We start from the raw sequence: 23,335 nt of genomic DNA, 5'->3' as shown, positions 1-23,335 counted from the left end.
ACAGTAGCCATATATCCTTAATTTTAGCTTGTTTTCCCTCTTAATTTTAGCTCTTTAATTTTTTTTTAATTCTGTCTCCTTGTAAAGTCATTTGAATTCTTCTGTAATGACAAATATTTTGCAAAATTAACCTGCATTCCATTGTATCTGTGACACTTTAATCATGAGGGGGGGAAAGCCCCCATAACAATAAAACAATAGAAAGGTTTAGAAAAATGAAGTGGCAGCAGCAATGAATACTGAATGTGCAACATTCATGAATACAAGACAATGGTTCTGGTTTGTGCAGAAAAAATTAAATTTAATTAATTTTTTAAAAATGTTCTTCTTCAATGGTTTGCTTTGACTGTTTCTTATGGGTTTTTTAATTATTATTGCTTCTTTCAGAGCCAGGTGTTGGCCTTGGAATTGGGTTATGTAGCATCCCTTACTTCCAGTGTATTTCAGGGATCTTTATTCACACCCTCTCGCCAGGCTCAGTGGCACATATGGATGGGAGACTAAGGTAGGATGAGAAAGGCTGGCTGTCTTATGCCACAAGTTTCCCATTGATCTGTTTTATGGGTTTATTTATGACCTATTTGGACAGGAAGAAATACTGATTCCTGGGAATTTGGGGTTTAGAGAACATGTGCTATTCTCAGGGTTGGAGTATATGTCTTCAGGATATGTGGGATTTCCAGAAATACAGCAACCCACTGAAATCTCTGCTCTTGCCCAAGCTAGGCTAACTTTGAAGGTCTTAGACAAGCTTGTAGCCTTGCTACAGAAGGAGATCTCCAAATGAAAAAGTATTTAGAAAACCCTAAACATATCACATAATGTGGCTTGTTTCAGCACTAGGTTTTTTCTGATACAAGCTCCTTAAATTCTATTACTTCTTGCCCAATAGAAAAACAGATTTGCTGAAATGAGCTTTAGTGAGAGTGTAGAAATTCACTTTCAAAGGTTTTTGACCAACTAGTAATGTTGAACATATTGAGAACTGAACAGAGCACAGGAGTTTCAGTGAAGTCTTTTTGATTTAAGTTTAGGTGTTCTGTAATTCTCCTCTCTAATGCTTTAGCTGAAAGAACTATAGTCTTAAATTATTAGAATATTTGAATGATACAAATCAGTGCCTTCAGTCAGGCTCTTAATGTGTGTGAGAACTAGAGCAGAGCAAGGCAATCTCAGTTTCCATGTGAGCCAAATCTGGATTTCATTTAGAAAAATCCAGTTTAGCAGATTTTGATAGTTTGGCATTGGAATTTTTTTAATGAGTTATTCACATATGTAGCAGAAACATTTTCTGCTTTTCTTTTCTGACCTTAAATAGCCCTAACATAATATAAAGACATGAAAAGTGATGTGTTAACTGGAAAGGAAGGAAGGAAGGTGTAGGTGGAAGCAGCAGCTGAGCTGCAGACAGCAGAAAAAACAAGTGTGCACAGCTGAACATGCAGAAAGCTCAGAGATTGCATGCAACATTGCAGATCAAAACCCCTTGACATCCAACTCATTCCCATTCCATTTTCTGTTACAGGACAGAAAGACAGATTTAATCTATAAGAAAATTAGAGGTTGGCCATAGGAATTTGCTTTTTGCATGTATTCACATGGGGAACATGAGGTCAGGAGAAAATCTCTTGTTTAAATAATCTCTTTTTTTTCCTAAATATCTCTCTAGGTGTGGAGATGAAATTCTTGAAATTAACGAAACTTCAGTACAAAATACAACCCTTAATGAAGTTTATGCTGTGCTGAGCCATTGTGATCCTGGTGCAGTACAAATCATTGTTAGCAGACACCCTGAACCACAGGTAGCACAGTCTGTATTCTTTCTGAATTTCAATATAGCACGTATTGAGAACTAAGAGGGAGCAAGTACTGATCTAATACAGGTGGAAAAATGTTGACTACAAAGATGCTTATCTCTTTGTGATCTTCACTGCACACAAAAAAAATCTGAGATGTGCACTGTCTTAAGTAGAATCATTTAAGATTTGAAGATCACTGCTGATAGTCTTACATGAGGTTCTATGCCATGAATAAGGAAATGACAGAAATAACATTTAAGGAATAACCCAAAACACAGGTCTTATGTAAGAAAGAATTTACAATAATAAGTAAATCATTTGAAAGAGGGAACATACTTCCCCAAAAAGAATTAAATATTTATACACTTCTCTTTCAGTAATTAAAACTGAGGTCTTGCCCTGCCAATATTTATAATTAAATTAGTATTGAAGTACAATCTCTTATTCTTGCAAGGTTTCTCAACAAAATGCTTCATAACACCAAATACTGTATAAATTATTATTAAGTTTAAAGGGTTACATAAAGCATGCTGTATCGAGTTACCTTATACTAGTAAATCCAGGACTCCATTTCTAGTGCTGCAAAAGAATGTTTGTCTTTGAAAGGTCCCATTTTACCTTAACAGCCACCAAAAAGAGCACATCCATAGATATACTTCATATATACTGGGATATATACAAATATATATATTTGTATGGCATGATATTTCCTAGGTGTCTGAGCAACAGCTAAAAGAAGCTGTTGCACAAGCTGTGGAAGGCAACAGATTTGGAAAGGAGAGACACCAGTGGAGTACTGAAGGTAAGGGAATAAATGCATTCACTGAGACATGGTAATTTTGACTTGAAAGATGTCGAGGATGAGTACATGCTGTATTAGAATCCTCTGGGTAACAGAGGTAACAGTCAAGTTACCCAGAGCAGAAAGAAAGAAAGAGCAGGAAACCTCACAGGACAGCCCTCCTAACATGTCTCCAGTGATATTACCAGGGTAATGAGTAAAGAGCAAGTCTATCTGATTATCAACAAAATTTTTTTGTGCAAACTTCCTCTCACAGTTGCTTATCCTCTCCAATTCACAAGCTCTGCTTAGAGCTTTTCAAACCACTGTCTGTAGGTGACAGGACTATGACAACAAGGAACTATGAACGTCATGTCCTAGGGGTAAACCTTGTTAATCCCTTTTTTTTTTTTTGTGAGGAAATGGCTGGAGCTATTTGTCCAGCTCAGGTATGACATACTCTCCCAGTAATGATACTCCTTTGAGTGTCTTCTAAAGAACCAATAGGTAACAGTCATCAGTAAAATTAGAGTGCTGACATATATAGGGAAAATGTTATTTGGTTGCTCAGGAACTTGGCTGTTGACTCTTGGCCCTACAAGCCTTCAACGCATAAATGACACCTTTGCATCCACCTAGGATGATATTTAGCCAAAGCCAGGTATCTCACTAGATAGGAAAGCTGGACTGGACAAACGTAGGTCAGGCCAACATGGTCAATCAAACGTTCTCCCTTTATTAGTGAGAACATGGCAGTTTATATGCACTTCAATATAATTTACAGTTTACAAAGGCACTCTCAATGGAAAGCTAACATTGTTTGTCTTTGTCTTACAGTGGACTAAACTTCACACTATAAACCTATACTACTTCACACCCAGAAAGCCCAGTGCTTCCCATCACACCTTAAAATAATTTCTAACTACACCACAAGCTCTTAATTTCTAACTGCACCACAGGCTTGAAGGCCTCACAAGGCCCAGATCTGAGGCCTAGGCTGGAGTAGCTCAAATCTCATTCCAGACATAAATGATGCCCTCTCTCTCAGAAATGCTGCAACATTTAGCTGCAGATTTCATCAGTTGATCCTTGTAAGCGAGCACTTTGCATGTACTAACAGACCTTTTGCCCATGTTCCTGGTACAGGTGTTAGGAGGCTGGAAACGAGCTGGCACGGGCGGCAGCCCTGTGAGAAGCACATGGACAGGAGCACGGGCTGCTGCAGCCGCCGCGCACAGCGGCTCATGACCCGCTCCAGCAGCGACAGCAGCTACAACGCCCGGGCCTCCTGTGCCACTGCTGCTGTGCACCAGCTCACGGACCTGAAAGCAAGAGTACACAGCGTGGATGTACCAATCACCCAGCAGCCTGGGCTGCTCTACTCATTTTCTGCCAGTAATTCAGAGAGAAATTCCCCTCCCACCTGTAGTGAAGGTGGTCGAATCTTGCAAAACACTAAGAAGTCATCAGAGATCCTTGTTAGAAAACCTAAATCATCAAAGCCCAAACCTCCACCAAGGAAATACTTCAAGCAGGACTGCATGTGTGACGACCAGAGTAATGCAGACAGAAAAGAAAAGCTTGTATCAGAAGTGGCTGCCTCATCTTCTGCAAGTGTGCGGGTAAAGTAAAATTTACAACATTTTTCTTGTGTCTGCATATTTGTGAGGCAGGGGAAGGAGGAAGGCAAAGTGGCTGTGCATGGCAGCAGGAAGAAGGGTAGGAAAGAAAGAGAAAATGTATATACAGTGAGAAATGGGGGAAGAGGATGAGGCTCTTTTGTTTTGAAATTAAGGTGTGTATCTTAGTGAAGCCAGTTTAGCACAAAATATTATGTTCAAAGTAAGATCAGAAGGCAGAGAATTGTCTGAAGAAAATCTTCCATACTAAGGTATCTGAGTTAAAATCCCAGTGAGAGCAGCTGCAAGAACGAATCTGAGTCCCTGCCTCTCCTCACAAGCATGTGCCATCGAGCATGCTCTGGTTCCAGGGTTATGCCCTAGGCTGGGACTGGAGGAGTTTACACAGCCTCTGATGCCAGCTTGGTGTGGCTCACCCCAGCTACCTGTGTCACAGAGTCATATCATTTATGAAGTAGTCATGAACAATAATTTCTTTGTTTCTGTAGTGGATATTTATTACAAGAAAGCACTAACATTGTGTACAGCAGGGAATCTTGGGCTCAGATACATTTCTTGAAACCAGGAGGTAGTAAATAAAACCATTTAAATTGTGGTGCACGTACATCTTTGTTGATGAGCTACAGTATTTGAAAACAGTGTACATTTGTACATTACTGAATTTCAGTTCCCTCTCTTATCTAGAGCAACAGAGAATGTTTCACTTTTGCATGAGCGTGAAGGGACTGTGAGATCTGCATGTTGAAATAAGGTTGTGGTTTGTTTAAAACTGAAACTTCTTTTCCTCAGGTTTAGTAATATGGCACTAGAAATGAACTGTTCTCAATGCAATGCAAAGGAAAAAGGAAAAAAAAAAGCACAGAAAAAACTAAAACAAAACAACAAATAATCAAATCAAACACAAAACCCCACATCTCCCCTCCAACCAGTTCCCAAGCTGCAAAGATCAATACAAAATTATACAGAGAAAACTGAAGTCCACATATAATCTTAATATCAAAAAAAAATCCAGTAAAGTATATGAGGTAAGGTAATTTTTACCATCCCCTAAGTAGAAACCGCCGTTAAAAAATCAACTTTCAGAAGTAAAATTGAGGGCAATAAGTATTTGTTGAACTTACCACACCCTGCAACTTCTTATTCTTTGTACTTAGTCATTCTAAATGACAGTGAGAAAAACCTAAATCTTAAGATCAATAAAATCCATGAAAAATCAAGGTCTGTTCAGGAAGACAACTTTCTCTATTAAGACAGTCTGTATATCTGTACATACCCCGGAGAGAAAGTTTCTTGTCAGAATGTATTTCAGATCATTAAGAGAAGTATTAGTACTTTTAAATTTTTTCAACCTTTACTCCTCACAAATTTTGTACTAGTCAGTCTGAGGCCTGCATACCACAATTTTACATGAGGTTTCTGGTTTTTTCGAGATTCATATATTGTTTCAGATTCATATATAGTGTGGTTTGCATAATTGCATTCTGACACACTTCTCTTTCCTGTTTGTTCAGCAGGAAGCTGGAGGAGCAATGCTAGAGGGACATCAAACCGATGTAACCCACAGTGTCTTCACCACTTCTGCTACTGCATATGATAAGGAACACACAGCTGCTGCTCCAGCGGGCAGAGATCAAGAAAGAAAAGAAAAATTAGGTATGTTCAATTCCATTAACTTTTTTCCCCCCAGCTAAATATATAGTATTTAGTTTGGATTCCAAAATGGGTATTGAGCTGACTTCACTTTTCTCTTTAAATGTAGTCTTCAGACCATATCTCTAAATTTTGGGATGAACAGATGAAATTTCAAATGTTTGATTAATCTGTAAAGAAAGGGAAAGTAGATCAAAATAAATATAAGAGATGATTTATTGTAATTTTAAAAAAATTATTGATTAATCTTTGTAAAAAAGAGAAACTAGATCAAAAGCAGCATACGAGATGATTCATTGTAAAACTTATTATTAATGGTCAGGTACAGTGTTTCTGTACTGCTTCAGATGAAACTGTTTAGTTATACTGAATATCTCATATTAAAGCTTAGTTTTAGGATTTCTAAAGGATATTTTTATGCACAATTTTAAGACCCTAGTGTTGCAATGGTACAATCCACTGATAAGTTATTTTTCTGCTGTGCTAGTTAGAATTAAGAAAACTTAGTGTTAAGGGAACAAGACAATCTTGAGAGGTCTCTTACAACATACAAGATTATGTAATTCCGTAAGTTATGGCTCAGATAATTTAAAAAAGTTAAAATGTTGCCCTAAAAAAGTTCATGCTGAAGAAGAAAACAGTACCTGAGCAGCTGCACAAACAGCAGTTTGCTCCACCATTCAGCTCCACCATGTCTAACATTAAAATGCTTAATTGCTCTCTGAAGTAAAAAATATTCCCATACTAGAATCTAGTTTTTTACTCATCAGAAAAATCACCTGGAAATGCCTGAGGAAATTTGAGGAAGTATTAATATAGAAGATCTTCCTATGATAGTCTTTTTAGAGTAGGATATACTTATAAATGTAGAAAATAAAAGTTTTTTAAAAGAATTTACCATAACACCAGCTTTTTCTCTAGGCTGGAAACAACATTACAATTTTAACTTTCTATTTTAGCTGTTACAGCCTGTATCAAGATTTCAGCACCCCATAATTATGTGTAAACCCTCTAAAAAAGCAATCTCATATTTAAGTGTGCAAGAGCCTTGTTTTACAGTTAATTTCAGTGTCTGGATTCAGAACTTATGGATCAAGAATAATAAAATTTTAAAAGTTTAAACTTTTAAGAAACTTCAAGAAAATTTATCAGAGGCTTGAATGAAATTCAAGGTTATTGAATTAATGATGCTGCAAGAAGGAATGGAGCAATAGATGGATGTCTGTTTATAATCTATGTCTCTCTATTACAGGGAATCCATTTTCATCAATACAAAGGCCTGTACTTAAAAGACAAGCACGGGTAGATTATAGTCTTGATACAACAGAAGACCCCTGGGTTAAAATTTCTGACTGCATAAAAAGCTTATTTAACCCTACCATGAGTGAAAACAACGTCCACTTAGATTTGCAACCTGGCATAGATAAAAAAAAAGAGAATCAAAATCGAAGCAGCTCAGAGACAGTTCTGAAGAAATCAGAATCAGAATTAGTTGGTTCCAAAGTACAAAAATCAGATGAAAATGACAGTGTGAAAAAGGGTCCTCCTGTTGCACCAAAGCCCACCTGGTTCCGCCAAAGTCTGAAAGGATTGAGGAAAGCAAATTCAGATCTAAAACCACAGGCAGATCAAAGTCCTCCCAACCATAACAGCATTTCCAGCAAAAAACTGCAATCCAGTTTATCACGCGTGTCTCCTGGAGGATCATCAATAAAGCAAAGAATAAGCTCATTTGAATCCTTGAGTGCTCCACAGTCACCTGAAAAAACCCCCCGAAGGCTGAGCCTAAAACCATCGGTGCAGAAAGAACCTTCTCGCCCTGCAGCAGGGGCAGAGGCAGCTCCAGCCTGTTCAAACCAACACTTCCTCCCACATCATGAAAACAGCCACCAACAGCCACCTGTGGCCATGGCTACAAAGAGCCTGGATAGATCTTCCTCTCGCAGGGAGAGTACTGCCAGGCCAGAGAAAACCAGCTCAGAGAAAAGCAGCAATGACAGCACTGAACATCCATCAAGTCTCTTGGCTCCAGGAGCCGTTAATTCCCACCTTGTGTCTGTAGCAAAAGCGCACAGCCTAAGGTCACGAAGCTTCCCTCTCACTGCTGCCCAGGCTTGTGAGATAATGAAGCCCTATGATGAGAAGTGTAGCAAAATCTATTCCATCAGCAGCCAGGTGTCATCTGCTTTAATGAAATCTTTGCTTTGCCTTCCTCAGTCCCCAGCCTCTTCTGGAAACAGTGCATGGGAAGCTCTGGACACAGTGTCTCAGTCCTCCATGGAGGAGGATGGGGCTTCCACCTCACCTGCGAGTGAGAACCATCACCTGGATACTGGGTTTTCACTAAAGTAAGATATCATATTTAAAGCTCAGATTTATACATCAGCATTGGTGAGCAGCTGCACTGATTCACTGACAGATTAAAGTTCTAAGGCAGCAGCACACAGAAGTAAAGCACAGACAAAGTTAAGAACATTTTAGATCACAAAGATTAAATGACTCATGACTGTTAATTTTGGTTTTAATGTATATTATATCCATACATGCACATTTCAAACATCCTCCTATTTAAGGAGCATTATTTCTAGTAACTCCATGATAAAGCAGATTTAAGTGACTTTGTCTGAGGCCATGAAATTATTCTTATTCTTTTATGCAATTAATCATGTTCACTTCCTTTAAGTGAACATGATTAATTTTCATTTGCCTGTATTTATAATTGTTGTAGGACTTACCACCTGAATTACATGCTAATAAGATGAAAAGATGACTGCTCCAAAACTGCCTTTTAATGGGTATGTTCTCTCATAGCTCAATGTTTCTTTTTTGTTCTTGTCACAATGGGACAGCCTCTCGGAGCTGAGAGAATACACGGTGAGCCTGGCAGACAAAGGGAAGGAGGAAGACAAACAGGAACAGGGCTCACCTCAAGCATCTGGTGTGTTGGGGCAGTCAGTCATCTCTCTGCTTTCCCCCGAGGAGCTGGTAAAACTTATAGAGGAAGTCAAAGCTCTAGACGAAGAAACCTTAAAGGTAAACCTGTTTTGGTTTTTTTTTTTCCTATTTTTTGTGCATGATTTTCAGAAAGCTGTAGAATGAATGTGTCTGGTAATTTTTGCAACTTAATATTATGCTTGTGCTACTAAGTCTCATTAAAAAATGCACAACAGACTTTCCAATCATTGTGACATATCTTCCGGGAAGTTCTTGACTTTATTCCTTTCTCTGCCTAGGAACTTGATGATATTCATGTTACAGTTTTGCATAAAGAAGAAGACACTGGACTTGGATTCAGCCTGGCAGGGGGCATTGATCTAGAAAACAAAGTGGTAACAGTAAGTAGCATCTTAAAAAACACTCTCAAATCAATGCTCTATTTAAAAATATATACCTTACTGGTTTTCTACTATAGTTTTTGGCTTTTAGATAATCATAGCAAGCAGCTGTATTGATAGGGTTGGAAGGACCATAGTGGGTGAAAAGAGGTTCCTTCTGCACAGAGCTGCTTCTCCAGGTGTCTGGTTGCAGTGTCCTGCTTGCTCGGGCACTTCCTCCCCAGCAGCTGTGAAACCTGAGGCAGAACACACAGCTCTCAGCAGGAAATAACCAACACCTTACTCACGTGCTTATAGAAGACCATGCAGGTCTGGAGTAATGGGATGGGTGAAAACATGTCAGGGGTCTGGAGGTTAGAGTAAGTGTGACACCTCCTTCCTCTCACGAGCAGCAAGAGGGTCAGGAAGTAGAATATGCAAGGTACATAGCACAGGTAGCATGGCTTTAGCCATCTGGTACCAGGGCAAACTCCTCCCCTGGTTGCTTGAGGAGGGATGTGCACAGGAAAACTTCTCTGGGCAAATTCATTCATCCTCTGTCCTGAAATGTGATAGAAGCAACTTATTCCTGGCAAAGAATAAAAAATGCACATGGTGTAAGGTGTTAATTAAGGGATTTAGTGATGTCCTTTTTTCTTCCCTTGCGTGTGTGTGGTGGCTGGGCTATTCAATAGGTTCACAAAGTATTTCCCAATGGACTGGCCTGTCAGGAAGGAACAATTCAGAAAGGAGATGAAGTACTCTCCATTAATGGGAAGTCTCTGAAAGGTGCAACTCACAGTGATGCCTCAGCAATCATGCGACAGGCCCGGCAAGCCAGACAAGCTGTTGTTGTCATCAGAAAATCCAAAGATGGAGCAAAAAATCTCAATGTTTCAATCAGCTCTAGCACATCATCAGTAGCAAGTGATGCCTCACAAGAGTCTGGTAAGTTTAGTGGCATTATCTTGCAGCCCCCACTTGCTAAGTGTTTACTCATCACCTGAAATCCAGGTGTTCATAAAACCAGCAGAAGCTACATAAATCTGTGAACCCTGATTAAAGACAGCACAGTTAATAAAATATTCCTGAAATAGACATTGAAATATTTGAAATAACTTTATTGAAAAGGGAAAGAATTAATGGATTTCTAAAATAAAAGAATGCCTTAAAAAACCCAAGCATGATTCTGTATGTGGATTTCTGTAGATGTACAAAGATGGCTATTGTAACAGACCATCTAATTGAAGGTACAATGACAACTCAGTGAACAGTGATTCTTTATTCTAGTATTATTACAAGACTTGTTCTCAATGAAAGAGAATTTCAGTTTGAACAAATATGCTATTGTTTGATATAGCAGGTGGCTACATCTGAAACACAGCAAGGTCAGAGTTTTGCAGAATATTTCACTTTCAGAAATATTTTGTGTTTTGATTTGGTTTTGGTTTTTTTTTAAGCATGATCTGAAGATCTGTAGCTTTATTTCCATACTGCAAATTAGCAGCCTTGTAGTCAATAACAACTTCATAACTAATATGAAGTCAAATATATCCCTTAGATTTTGTTCATTTAACAGCTTCTTATAATTCCAGTAAACGTCTTACATTTCCATTCTGCCATTAATTCAAACATAACTTTCTTTCCTGAGCTTCCCAGAGGGCCTTAAAATGACAAAATGAGAAATTAAAAGCTTTCATTTTCTTTTTCATATGGCAGTTTATAGGACCCTTGAAAACAATCCAAAAGTTATTTTTTTGTAACAGATGTTTGAGCTTTTTAGACTGTGTGCTATCCATGTGGTTAACTTTCCATTTGTTTCCAGCCACCGGAGATACAATCTGCACTGTAACTCTAGAAAAAACATCTGCTGGTTTAGGATTCAGTCTGGAAGGAGGGAAAGGCTCTATTCAGGGAGACAAACCCATCATTATCAACAGGATATTTAAAGGTAAACACACTTAACATGTTCCCAACTCAAGCTGACCTGTGGGGTTCATAACTGACTGCTGATTTATAACTATGGAAATGTTATTGTTGCAAATGCAGCATTATATTGTTCAGTGCTAGTAATTTGTTGCCTGCTGGGACCAGGTGGTCCAAAGCAAACATGCTGGTGATCCATTCAGTGGTAAGTGAAAGATCCATTAAGGTTTCCTCTACATAAATAATTTTTAAAAATTCCTTTTCTGTCCCCAGGGACTGCACTGGAACAGAGCAGCCCAGTTCAGCCTGGTGATGAGCTCCTACAAGTGCACACAACTGCCATGCAAGGACTCACTCGTTTTGAGGCATGGAACGTAATCAAGGCATTACCTGATGGGCCCATCACAGCCATCATCAAGAGGAAGAACGGCAGCTCTGTTTCCAGCAACTCATCCAAAACTTTGTAAGAGGAGGGATTAGACTACTGCCAATATTCAAACAAAGGATTTTATTACTTGCAGGCACTTGGCTGGCACAGCAAGATACTCAGAAAGCATCCACAAGGACTACACTGGATCTTACTGCCAGTTACAAAAAAAGCTGTCTGGGATTAACTAAAACGTGCAGGAAATGGGCATGAGTCTTATTTCAACCTTCAGAATCAGATGTTAAAAAGTGTATAATTATAAAATAATGGCTTTGTTAATAATATAGTGGTTGTAATAAAATACATGACAGCTATAGTACTCTCCTATTTTAAGCTATTAACTCAACAAGTATCACAAGCAGATCCTGTGCTAAATTTTCAGTGCTACTCTCCAAAAGTCCTGTTCCCTACCTTACCTTCCCAGCAACAAGAAATGTGTCTGTGAGCCTACAATTAAACACTGCCTTAGAGAATGGGTATGGCAGAGAAAGGGCTTGCTGTTTTGTTTGTCAAAACACTCCCTAGAAAATTCCAGCTTTCCTATTAAAGACACAGAACATTCAAGACAGCCAAAACCTGTAAAAGTGACTTTCTACTAGCAGCTGACAGAGCCATCTCAACTGCAGCAGGCAAACACAGGGTGGAAAGGAGTTCTCATGGTATTTCAAGGGCCAGGAAAGAAACTGAGGGTAATGTGGTGGATGTTTCCCTTCCTCTGGCCAGGTCTCAAGAGGACTACAGCAAGAGAATAACAAGGCCATTCAGAACAAAACCTTACCTTCTAACACTTTTTTCTTTTAATGTCTGTGTTAATTTTACAAGGGTAAGTACCAGCAGGAGTAGTTGTGAATCCAAGTACTTCTGAACTGAAATGTTTATTCTGCAAAGGCTAATAACTTGGAGACAAATCTATGCTTCAAACATTGCTTCCTATATGCACTGTATGGAATTCTACCAGCAGCACAGGTACCTATAGCAAGATGGTGTTTTATGCACCCATTTGGTCTTCTCTGACCTGCTTCATTAAAGGGAGAGATGCAAGGGCAGGATGGAAGTAGTGACTCCCTGAGAGCCAGATGGCTGATATGGTTATTAACCCTGGCTGCTCACCTTCCTGGAGATGGGAATTTTCTTTACCCTTCTTTGGTTACCTAATTTCACCAGGAAGAGGTTAAGAAGCTCAGGACTGTTTTCCATACACTTAACACAATCTCTCAAAAGCAGCTTCAAAATGCCTCAAAAACATTAAGAGAAAGGGAAGGAAGATAGGCAGAAGTTATTAATTAAATCCAGGCATTAAACTTGCTGTGGCCTTTTCTCACAAGGCAAGTGTAAATTAATCCTTGAAAGAACATTCTTGACAAGCCATCTGTCCCCACACTTCCAAACACTTACTGGGCTCAATTTCCAAAAAAAATAACCTCTATCTCACACCAAAAATATTATTACTTGGGTAGCAACCAAAATAAGAGAAAAATGTGAGAGCAAATCTTTTGATACTTTTTTGAACTGGTACCTACACAAAAGTCTTTGCCCAAAATATTTCCAGCTCCAATTTGGCAGGGCAGAAGTCTCAATATGAAGGGCTCCTAATTTCTGGATAGAAGGTGATGGGCACTTAGAAAAGGGGTTCTTAAGTTATTCCATGAAGTGTCTCACCACCTTTATTGCTCAAAGCAATAAAAAATTATAAATAGCTAATAAGAAGCCACATTATCTGCAAAAATAATTTGCATTACTTGCAGAAATACTGAGTGGCGACCTCAGCTGCACTTCTTGAACTTTCTGCTAATTATACTCATGATAATCCTGGCAAGACTTGCCAAGATATTCTAATTCATGCCAAAAAACTTCCGTACACTTACAAAAATATGTATAAGCCTCTGTAGTATCAAGTCCCAAATAATTTCTCAGTGAACTTGTTATTCCTCCTAAATATAGAAAGCAACAGTTGGAAAGAAAGACCAACTAAGGACAGAGAACCTTGAGAGTAAGTGTTCTCACCAAAACACCTCTTCCCTAGGTAGTGGACATCATCAGGGATGTCCCCTTTTTCCCTCTTTGCCTTGAATTCCAAGAGATGCTGGAGGTCTAAGCAGCTGTTTGGCTTCCCTGATGGCAGAACAGGTGTATGAGGAACCATTTCAAAGGATGATTCAGGAAAACCAGTAAGATGTAGCACAAAAAAATATTTATTTCACCACACTCACACAGGTTCTTACATCTTTGTATACAAAGCAGACTGGACTAAAAACACTTTCCTTGAAAAACTAGTTCATAGGGTGAGGTTTACAGTGGGAAACTTACTGTGCAAGTCCATGCCCTATACCAAATATAAAAAAATACAGGGGCAGAAAGCAGAGCATATTAACCTTGTTAAATAATTGAATCACCACAGTAAAACCACAACCTGCATTTAACTTCCTCACTCACCAATTAGCTTTAGTTTTGTAATTATATGTAATCCATAGTAATGTCTGACATTCCTGCAGCAACCAGCACCACAGAAATCTCTTAAAATGGACACACCTTGGCACACAAAATCAGGTGCTGATTTCCCAATGTAATGCTGGGAGGCAAACCAGTCTTAGAAAAAAGCATTGTCCTTATCCCTGTCAAGGCAAAACTAATGAAAAGATTATTTACCCGTTAAAGCCTCTCCCCACAGGAAACCAAAAACCATTCAAATACAGTTCAAAATGGTCATTTCATACGCCTTTTTAAAAATGGCAAGTAAAGTGCTTAATGCTCTTATTTTATTGCCTCTATTTTGGTTAAGTTTGTGTCATGACACTGTGAAACCACTGGTTTTGGTACCAGAGAGGGGAAAAGGGTAAGTGTCTGCCAGCCCACACACCTGTGTATTGATTAGCACTGCTGGACCATGACTTTAAAAAAAGCACTTACGGCATATTTACCATCGGTATTGATGTCTGCTGGAGCAAACAAGTCAAATCTTCTACATAATCCCATTTGTTCTGATTTTCACAATGTGCTGGCTGGACCCACTGAGGCAATTTAGCATCTCTAGGAGTGCTGGCAGCAGGAGGGATACATCTTCTTTTGGGGGAGAAACATTTTTCCACAGGAATCTACAGGGAGATTCGGAGACCAAATAGAACTGACCTTCACCTGGCTGTGGTGTTAAGTGGATTTTAGCAATGCTTCACCTCACAGACATTGACAAAGAGTGGGCAAGAACAGATCTGTCTTCTCCCTGTAGTCACCACTGCTGCCTCCAGGATTCTTCCAGCCTGTGGTATTTTTCTAATCATTAAAGTGAAGATTTTCATGTTACGTAAGAATGCATTGCTCTGCATGGAGTCACACAGAAACTGCTGTTTTAAAAATGTATTGTACTCAGTTCATTGTTTCATGTCATCTTGTTTTCTATCTTAACAGATAGAAAAGCCCTGAGACCAACTTTGTATTTTGTTGAGCTGACAGGTTATTTCCTACCCTCAGCTGGAGATGTCAGCAGCTTGTCTTGTCATGCTTTTAATGCCTTAACAACTTTGGTCAGGTTGCTGTAAAATCCAGATATGCTAGATGGAAAAAAGGAATCCACCACTGTCTGGGGAAGATAGCCACCAAGATCCGTCTGAAAGAAAGTGAGGAGCTCAGTCCTGTCTGGCTCCCTGCAAAGACAATGAAAGTGATTTTATAGACAGTGGTTTAAGAGCTTGCAGAACTTTTCAGTGACTCTTACTTGTATTAGGATACTTCCAAAAGCTTTTCTTTTTTTAAGCAAAACAGACAAATTTCAGTGAATGTAGCTACAAAATTTAAGTTTATCTAGGCCCTAATAACCTACATGACTCTGTCTATAAATTATGGCAAATCAACCAGATAATCATTTACCCAAAAATTAAGACCATACTTGTATGTTTTGCTGAATTTCTGAATTTCAAGAGGTCAGGGAGAATTGCACCATAACACTTTTTGTAACACTGAAGACATCCCTTTAAGTATTGAAGACAAACTAATTTGTTGCACAAAAATGAGAACAAGAAGGGCACTCAGTCATAATGATTACTGGGAAGGCAGAAACATACCATTGCCAAGAGGCTGCACAACACATGTGGCCATATACACATAAATACACCACACAAGGGATAAGGAGGGCTTTAGAATTTATAACATTCAAGAAGGTTGTTTCTTACCCTGGAATAGGTATGCAGAAGCAGCCACAAGGATAATTAAAACCTCTCACAAAATTTGGTTGAGGAGGACACAGTGGGTGTTCCACATTGGTGGCTGAAAGAAAAAGCATTGAAGAAGTGTCATTCTTCCAGAACACAGGAAAGAGTCCTTGGTAGGCAGAGCTCCAGATGGGAAGCAAAAAATGCAGTACAACCTCTTCAGTGTGGGGCTGACAAGTGCTCAAAAAAGACAATTAGAAGGAACCACTGTGGCCTTAGAATGGGGAAATTAAAGAAGTGCTGAACTTAAAAGCAGCTGTTACTGAGCTCTGAAGGAAGAAGCATTGACATTTGACACAGTTTCATCAAGCCCATGTTGTGTGAGGGCACTGGTTTTCTTGAGAGGTCATTTGGGCTGCTTCCAACAAATCCACATCTCACAGATACATCACTCGGCTGCTGAAAAGCTGCACTCTGGCAAGTATACAAATTCCTGACAAGGCTTTTCTGAACAGGATAGAAAAATGGGACACCTGAACAGCTGGGCAAAAAAAGCTCAGACTTGTAACAGTTAAACAACAGAATGAAAGTGAAAATCCAAAGAAACATCCTTCTATAAAGTGGCAGCCCCATAAAAATCAGCACTATTTTTTTTCATAAAACCAATTCTTTTCACATACAGGAGTGGTACCTTTCTTCAATGGCTTCACTGAAACCTGTGCAGAAAATGTTAAAACAGGATTTAGCCTAAATGAGACTCCTTTTTGAAAGTTCTGTAAACTCTTAAAACAACAAAAAAAAAAAAACCTGCACTCAAAATAACCCAGAATTTAACAGTACATTAAATACTTATTCAATCTCAAAAGCATAGCAAGGGAACAAAGCGTAGGCCAGTCTTACCATTATCTGAGTGTTAAGATGATTTATATATTCTAGGAACAGCAATGTAGAGAGATTACTATTTTCTCTTCTGATCAAGATCAGGTCAACAACTACTGAACAGCTTGTTACATAATTTTAATTTTATGTTTATTTCTGGTAGCTTTATTTTATAGTTGTTTCCAGTAGCTGTTGGTTATCTCCAAATGTAACATGAACCTGTTCAGAACACAAGTGCCTCACCAGCAGACAGCATCGTCCCATCTTCGTATTGCTTCATCATTACTACATCCACAAATTCCCTCGGTGAAATAATCCTCATGCAAGCTGAAGGGGTCGTGGTTCTGCATATAGAGACAGTCTGCAAATCAGAGAACAGAGTTATGTCAGAGTTGGTGTTTTCAAAAGTACAGCAGAAAAATCCCTGTACTTTCTGGCACTCTTTTAGTTGTACTTTCTAAACTCCATCAAGGTGTTGTTTTACATCCTTTGTTGAACAAAGTGTCAATCAGCACAGTCAAAAGGCACTACCATGATCAATCAAGGACAGGAAAAAGCCAGAGTGAGGAGGCCTTGCTTCCATGTTCAGAGGGAACAGATACCACAAGGGATGCTGAAATGCAAATCTGGCACATCTGTGCTCCTAGGCCAATTAAAACCCTTGTCCTTCCCTAGACACTAGCAAAGGTAACTTTTTTGTGTAGTATACACAGGATGCAACTTAATAACCCAGTTTGTTACACTGCACAAACATTAAGGGTACCATCTGCTTCCCTGATTGGCTCCAGAACGGAAGTTTCTACCACACTGGTAGGTGCTGGCAAGTCCGTGAATTTCAAGTGGCAGGCTGCAGCATTCCTGAAATTGTCTATAGTGAATACTAAATGCCTACAGGATTCCCACAAGAAAAATAAACTTCCTGGAACTTCCACAAACATTTCTGGGACCGGTTGTGTTTGCACCTGGTTGCCTCCAACCACTTCAGATTGGGGATCCAATGCCCTTTTAATTTTCCCACATGCTTTTAAAAAAAAAGGAATTAGACTGTCCAAGTGTGGCAGCAGAAGCTGATGCTCCTACACAGCCCTGCTCATCTGTCTGCTCAGAGTGCAGCATCTCCATTTTAATGACAGAGACAAAGCACTGGCTGCTGAGGCCAGCTAAAGGAAGGGTGTGATGTGCAGGGCACAGCGTCACTGCTGCCATGGTGAAAGCTGGGGCTGGAATTGATGGCTGATGACGTGAATGCTTCACTGCTTAGCTAAGTCTGTGTACTCTCTAAACCTCCTCTTCCCTCACACTGAGCTTGCTAGAAACAATCATGCTTAGCTTGATTTGCAGCATTAACAACAACATAATGCAGGAATCTTTAATATTATATATTTAACATTATACATATATATATTTTTTATCCATTTGCATATTTTAAATATAAAGTATTTAGCCAAGAATAATTTTCCTTTCAGAATGATAAGCTATACACCTACATATCTTAATAAAATGTATGGAAAAGGATAAAGAAAAAAAAAAACAAAACCTAAAAAAAAAGGTTTCTTAACCCAGCATCGTTCAGCACAATACAACTTAAGACTTGCTACCTCCCTGCACATAACATCGGCTGTCTCATAAGGCCCAACGCTGTAAAATGTCGCCAGAACAGTTTTAAAGGAACTTACATCACTGATGGCTTCGATGACCTCGAAGTCCTTCACGTTTTGGTCCCACTTGGTCCTGAGCCCGCCGGCCACCGGCTTTATGCACTCCCAGACCTTCTGCGGGCTGGCGGGCAGGACGCCCTCTCCCTTGTACCTGCGGGGGACGGAACGAAACCGAACGGCGCTGCTCTACCCTGCCCGGCCCCGGCAGCACCGCGGGCAGGACCCCGGGCCCCGGCAACGAGCCGTACTCACAGATTGCCAGCGAACTCCGCCGAGGGTCGCCAGGACACCGCGACCTCACCCTGCGGGACGGGAAGCGTTCAGTCCCCGGGCCGGGCGGGGACGGCTCCCGCCGCTCCTCGCCGCAGCCCCCCGACCCACCGTGCTGCGGCAGCCCCCTGACCCACCGTGCTGCGGCAGCCCCCCGACCCACCGTGCTGCGGCAGCCCCCCGACCCACCGTGCTGCGGCAGCCCCGCCAGCCGTCGGGGTCCCGGCGGTAGAGCTGCAGCTGCTCGGCCGCCGCCTCAGCGCGCCCCGCGCAGTCCATGGCGGGCAGGCGGGGCCGCAGCGGCGCCGCTTTGAGCGCCCGCGCCGCGCCGCCCCTGGGCCGATGGCGGCACCGCCCCTCACCTGAGGGTGACGCCGGCCCGGCCCGGCCCGGCCTGACCGCGCCCCACGGCACAGCGAGCGCGGGGCCGGGCAGCGGCAGGGCCCGGGCTGCGGGGGAGGCAGGGCGGGGATGTGGGAGCGGGTGCGGGGCTGGAGGCGGAGCTGGGCTTCCTCAGAGACGGAGCTGGGCTTCCTCAGGGACGGAGCTGGGCTTCCTCAGAGACGGGCCCGCCCCGCGCTCGGCGCTGGTGTAATCCCAGTCCCGGCGACGCGGAAACGAGCGAAAAACCAACCGAGCGATCTTCAGTATCTACAGGAAGTGCGGAATTGCAGTGGTGTGTGAAAGACGCGAAAGATTTGGAAACTACGCGTAATGAAGTGAGTCTTTTAAAGGCAGCGGATCGAAAGTTTACCACCGTGAAGCTTACCAGCTGTTCTGAGGTTCGCCAGAAAATTAATAAAAGGATCTAGGATTTAATCTACAAGCGTGACTCACGCTGTCAAATAACTCCCCTGCCCATGTGATACACTCTAAAGAAACTCACTATTCTGTCTAGTTAATATTTTTTCCTGATTTGTTTGGGCCACAGCATATTCAAAAAAGGCACATCAAGATTTACTCCAAGTAGCAGCTCCGTTTACAGGAAGCTGATTCCCTGCTGAATTTATTCAGGAAGCATCTTCAGCTCTGGCTGCGTCAGATAAAAAGAGCCTCATCTGATGTATTTCTGTACTGTTTTAATTACAGTGCCCCAAGTACATGGCTTTTGATTTTCCAGTAGGCAGAGATTTTGGGTTTTGACAGTGTAACAGTATGGAATAAATTGGAATAACCTTCTTTTCTAAAATTCACGACATCAGTTGTGATATTAAAGCAAGGTACAATTAAGAGTAAAACACAAGAATTTTCCCACCTCGAGTGGCTATATACACCATTCTTACAAAAACTATGTCGCAGTTACTCTGACAGACCTCCAACAGCAAGTAAATTACAGCTGCACATAAACCAGCTCAAAACACAACGAGGCTGGGGCACTTTCTCAGACATTTGAGCACACCAGTTCACTAGGCTCAGACATACTTAAATCTACACTGTTTTTAGATTTCTTTTTGGTGACTTTTCCCCCAGTTTTTGGGTACTTGTCCTTGGTATGAATGACCTGGATGTACTGGTCATTGCTGCTGTTCTGTGGATCACTGCTGGATTCAATGGAGATGGAATCCGACTCTGTTAGAGATTGCTCCAGCTTTTGCTTTGATTTTGGTTTCACACGTGGCTCAGGATAGTTCAGGTGTACTTTCTTGTAAGCATATGGAGGCCTGTCCAGGTCCTGCTCAAAACCATCATCCCAGGATTTGTAATGCACTCTGCCTAGATCTTTGCTCATTAGAATGTGGCCATCAGCGTGATCCCCAATGTAAAACCGTGATGCCGGGTGAAGGTCAGACAGTGAGCGAGGGCGATGGGATCTGTTCATGAATTCTTTCTCAAGTTCTTCTTCATCCTCCTCATCTTCACTGGGATGAGGGGAATACATCTGGTGTGGTGTTCGGACCACGTATCTTCTGATGTGGCGTGGATACAACTCAATAATGTCTCCTGATTCCTCCTTTCTGAAATGCCTTTGGAGTCGGGAGGTAGAACGGAGCGATTTTTTGCGAGACTCGTTTTCATTAACCAGAAAATACCTGGTGGCATATGGTCTGCATCCCAAAAATACAGGAGCCCCCGCCCCAAGGGCATCGGAATTTACCTGCCGAATGGCTTTTCTGAAGAGAGGGTCAGAATGAACATCCTCAGTGTGCTTTTTGAAAGTCACTGGTGTGTAGGGCTTTGTTTTGCACAGCTCACTTGCACTTCTATGAACAACACTTGGGTATCTTTAGGAAGGAAGAAAGAGAGAGGAAATATTGATATACACACTTATCAATTAATGGAATCGAAACATATAAAAGAGTTCACTCCTCTGAAAGTCAAAGACTAGGTTGAAAAAGTGGAGATTATCATATCTCCATTGCTACAAACTTTTAGAACTATTTTGAGAAACATATCCTAGAAATTAGGAGATATATTTGTTCTTCTCGAGGAAAAGGTAACACAATTGTCCTCTCAAGTTATATTCCCTTTCTGTTTTCTTATTGTTCTGAGAATTGTTCTTTATCCACTTGATAAATAACCCAATCCAGTTTAAAGCATCCATCTTCTGATGTGCCAGACTGGTTGTTTTGCAACTAAAGCTGCACAGACATTCTGCTGAGAGTTCCTTCACTCCGTATTTGTTTTGTTCATGGAGATGGTATCCTGCACAAAGTATTTTAGTTATGTGCTTGAGGGCAAGTCTAGTATTTACCTTTGCTTGAGCTGTGTGTAAACTCCATCAGCTACATAATTTCAAAAGGTTTATAATCCAATCTCTGTTAAGGGAAAATTAAGGATGTGGTGTCACCAGTGATATCAATAGTACCAGTGAATGAATCTGCCTTTAAAAAATTACTCTGCTGTCTTATAGCTCCAGACAGTCTGAATGCACAGCTGTTTTGTAAATAAACAGGTATGGCATGGAGCTGCTGGAATAAATACCATTTCAAAACCAAAGCAGTCTTACCTGTTTGTGATATGATCATTTCTTGGTTTCTGTACACTTGACACAGAGGGAGCTGGTGTTAAAGAGGTCGAAGCTGTGGGAGTTGTGTTGGCAGGTCTCACAACATCACTTGTTGGCACAGCTTGGGGCACAGACTGGGAAATGGTTTGTATTCTGGTGCCTTTGCTCACAGGAGATTCAAAGTTCAGGACACTGCCATTCTTTCGGGGTGTTGAGGACCAAACAGAAGACTCCTGGCTGATAATATCAGTTTCTTGCTCTGGTCTTTTGTCATTAGCGTCCAGATTTTGGATTCTGGCTAGAAAAAAAAAAATATTATAGGAACTTTCCAGGTCTCTACATTTAGAAACTGCTGTGCAAATCCAGTGGCTCGAATTCCCCCTTCAGTCAGGGATCCAAGGCCAACAGAATCCCTTATGTTTAGAGAAGAGAAACTGGTGTCACACTGGGAGACGTGGTGATAAAGGGGTAGATCTTCATACTGCAGTACATAGCAGATGGAGTATTGGGGACACAGAAAAAACACTGAATGTTGCAATGTAGGATTCCAAAAGGGGCAACAAGCCAATATTTCTTCTGCCTACCAGCCTCTGAATTGCATGCAAAGTCTGAGATGATTTGAATTATCAAAGATGCATCTCAGGTTCTTCCCTGTTGGTGATAAAAGCAAGAAAATACCCAGTCCAAAGATTCTGGGTGAATTCAGGTTTAAACTACACACAATATCTTTCAATGTTGCCAAGATTAAGTCAAACTGAGCTCAGAAACCATCTAAAAGGAGGGTTCTACAGGATATACAGTTTTTAAAATGTAATTGTAGTTCCCTTTATGTATGAGAAATCAAAATGGCTTTATTAATAGTGGCATTTCTAAGGGTCGCCAACTTACCTACTGCCATCTGAACCACCTTTTTCTTATCTTCGGTTCTTTCCTAAAATACATTCAGAAGAATGAGAATGTGTAAATTATTATGGATTAGAGAATAAATCCCCTACTCTGCAAGAATAAAAAATACAATACTTGTTTTATGTTGTGAAGCACTAGAAGTGACTTTAGAGATTTAATTAGGCTCATGCTTTACTGAAGACCCCTCAAATTACATGTAAAAGTGCTTTTCAGCATACTTACTGTTTGTATCTTCATTCTCAGTTGATTGTTGGTGAATTTTAATGATCTTGCAATACTTTGTAGGTAGTAGATTAGCATGCTAGAAGTGAAAGGGGTCATATGAGTCTCTTCAGACATTCTTGACAGTTTCCTTTTGAGGGTTTGTGGGTCAAAATGAGGTACAAGTTCAGCTACTGCTCTGTAGCATTTCCTTTTATTGCAATAATGGATTACAGCCTTCTTTTAAGCAAACAGATGAAAGAAATTAAACTGAAAACAGATTTAAGAGCAGTTCTAATTTCACCTGTGTTTTTTGTGGGTATTTTCATTGTGCGTGTAACCTGGGATGTACTTCCAATTGGTTTTATTTGTTGTGGGTTTTTAATTCTAGACAAATAATTTTGACAAATGCTGTTTTGTCTTTTTTTCCCAGTCCAAGGTTACAGAAGAGAGACACCATAGTTACAGCTGAGTTTGCACAACCATACCAATGCAATTTTGTTGGCTGGCTGAAATAACACCTTGTTTACCCTGCCACAGATGAGATGGGATTCTGGCAGATTATGGCCTGACATAATGGATTGCACTGGCTTTCAGACAAAGTCTTATAGCTAGATTTCATACCACAAACAATTACATATGTGCTTAGCTGTCAGTTTGAAGTATTCAAAAGGAATACTTAAATTTGTAAATATTACATGGCTGGGACCTTAGAGGAAAAAGTTACAAATAAGAAGTGTTGCTTTGATCTTTCTGATTTGAAAAGCCAGTGGTGGGACAAACTCTGCCTTTGTC

At 40.6% G+C, this 23,335-nt stretch overlaps 3 protein-coding genes across 9 annotated transcripts in view; 1 reads left to right on the top strand and 2 right to left on the bottom strand.

The window, feature by feature from the left end:
- Positions 1-11,853, top strand: part of IL16 (interleukin 16) — a 40,421-nt gene extending 28,568 nt beyond the window's left edge. For 5 of the 6 annotated variants that reach the window (XM_030281863.4, XM_072934147.1, XM_030281865.4 and 2 more), the window contains 11 exons: positions 388-505; positions 1,670-1,802; positions 2,514-2,601; positions 3,727-4,202; positions 5,732-5,873; positions 7,123-8,218; positions 8,720-8,903; positions 9,104-9,205; positions 9,880-10,132; positions 11,010-11,135; positions 11,384-11,853. In XM_030281863.4, the coding sequence (XP_030137723.4) occupies positions 388-505; positions 1,670-1,802; positions 2,514-2,601; positions 3,727-4,202; positions 5,732-5,873; positions 7,123-8,218; positions 8,720-8,903; positions 9,104-9,205; positions 9,880-10,132; positions 11,010-11,135; positions 11,384-11,577 (2,912 nt within the window). In that variant the 3' untranslated portion in view covers positions 11,578-11,853. The remainder of the gene's footprint in view (positions 1-387; positions 506-1,669; positions 1,803-2,513; positions 2,602-3,726; positions 4,203-5,731; positions 5,874-7,122; positions 8,219-8,719; positions 8,904-9,103; positions 9,206-9,879; positions 10,133-11,009; positions 11,136-11,383) is intronic. The other variant, XM_072934146.1, reaches the window with a different exon arrangement.
- Positions 11,854-13,711: 1,858 nt separating this feature from the next.
- On the bottom strand, positions 13,712-18,842 carry STARD5 (StAR related lipid transfer domain containing 5). Its single transcript, XM_030281870.4, has 6 exons — positions 18,676-18,842; positions 18,469-18,518; positions 18,235-18,367; positions 16,802-16,919; positions 15,701-15,794; positions 13,712-15,175 (listed from the first exon to the last, which is right to left on the bottom strand). Exons 1-6 carry the CDS (start codon positions 18,763-18,765, stop codon positions 15,028-15,030), a joined length of 633 nt encoding a protein of 210 aa, XP_030137730.3. The 5' UTR covers positions 18,766-18,842; the 3' UTR covers positions 13,712-15,027.
- Positions 18,843-19,453: 611 nt separating this feature from the next.
- The window catches only part of TMC3 (transmembrane channel like 3), a 28,728-nt gene continuing 24,846 nt past the window's right edge, over positions 19,454-23,335 (bottom strand). For both annotated transcript variants that reach the window (XM_030281871.4, XM_072934145.1), the window contains 4 exons: positions 22,562-22,640; positions 22,322-22,364; positions 21,434-21,731; positions 19,454-20,708 (listed from right to left, as the gene is read on the bottom strand). In XM_030281871.4, the coding sequence (XP_030137731.3) occupies positions 19,868-20,708; positions 21,434-21,731; positions 22,322-22,364; positions 22,562-22,640 (1,261 nt within the window). In that variant the 3' untranslated portion in view covers positions 19,454-19,867. The remainder of the gene's footprint in view (positions 20,709-21,433; positions 21,732-22,321; positions 22,365-22,561; positions 22,641-23,335) is intronic.

This window comes from Taeniopygia guttata, chromosome 10 (genome assembly GCF_048771995.1).
Source record: "Taeniopygia guttata chromosome 10, bTaeGut7.mat, whole genome shotgun sequence".
Classification (NCBI taxonomy): Eukaryota; Metazoa; Chordata; class Aves; order Passeriformes; family Estrildidae; genus Taeniopygia; species Taeniopygia guttata.
Note: the sequence above shows the minus strand (reverse complement) of the source record. Positions and strands in the feature narration are given on the sequence as shown.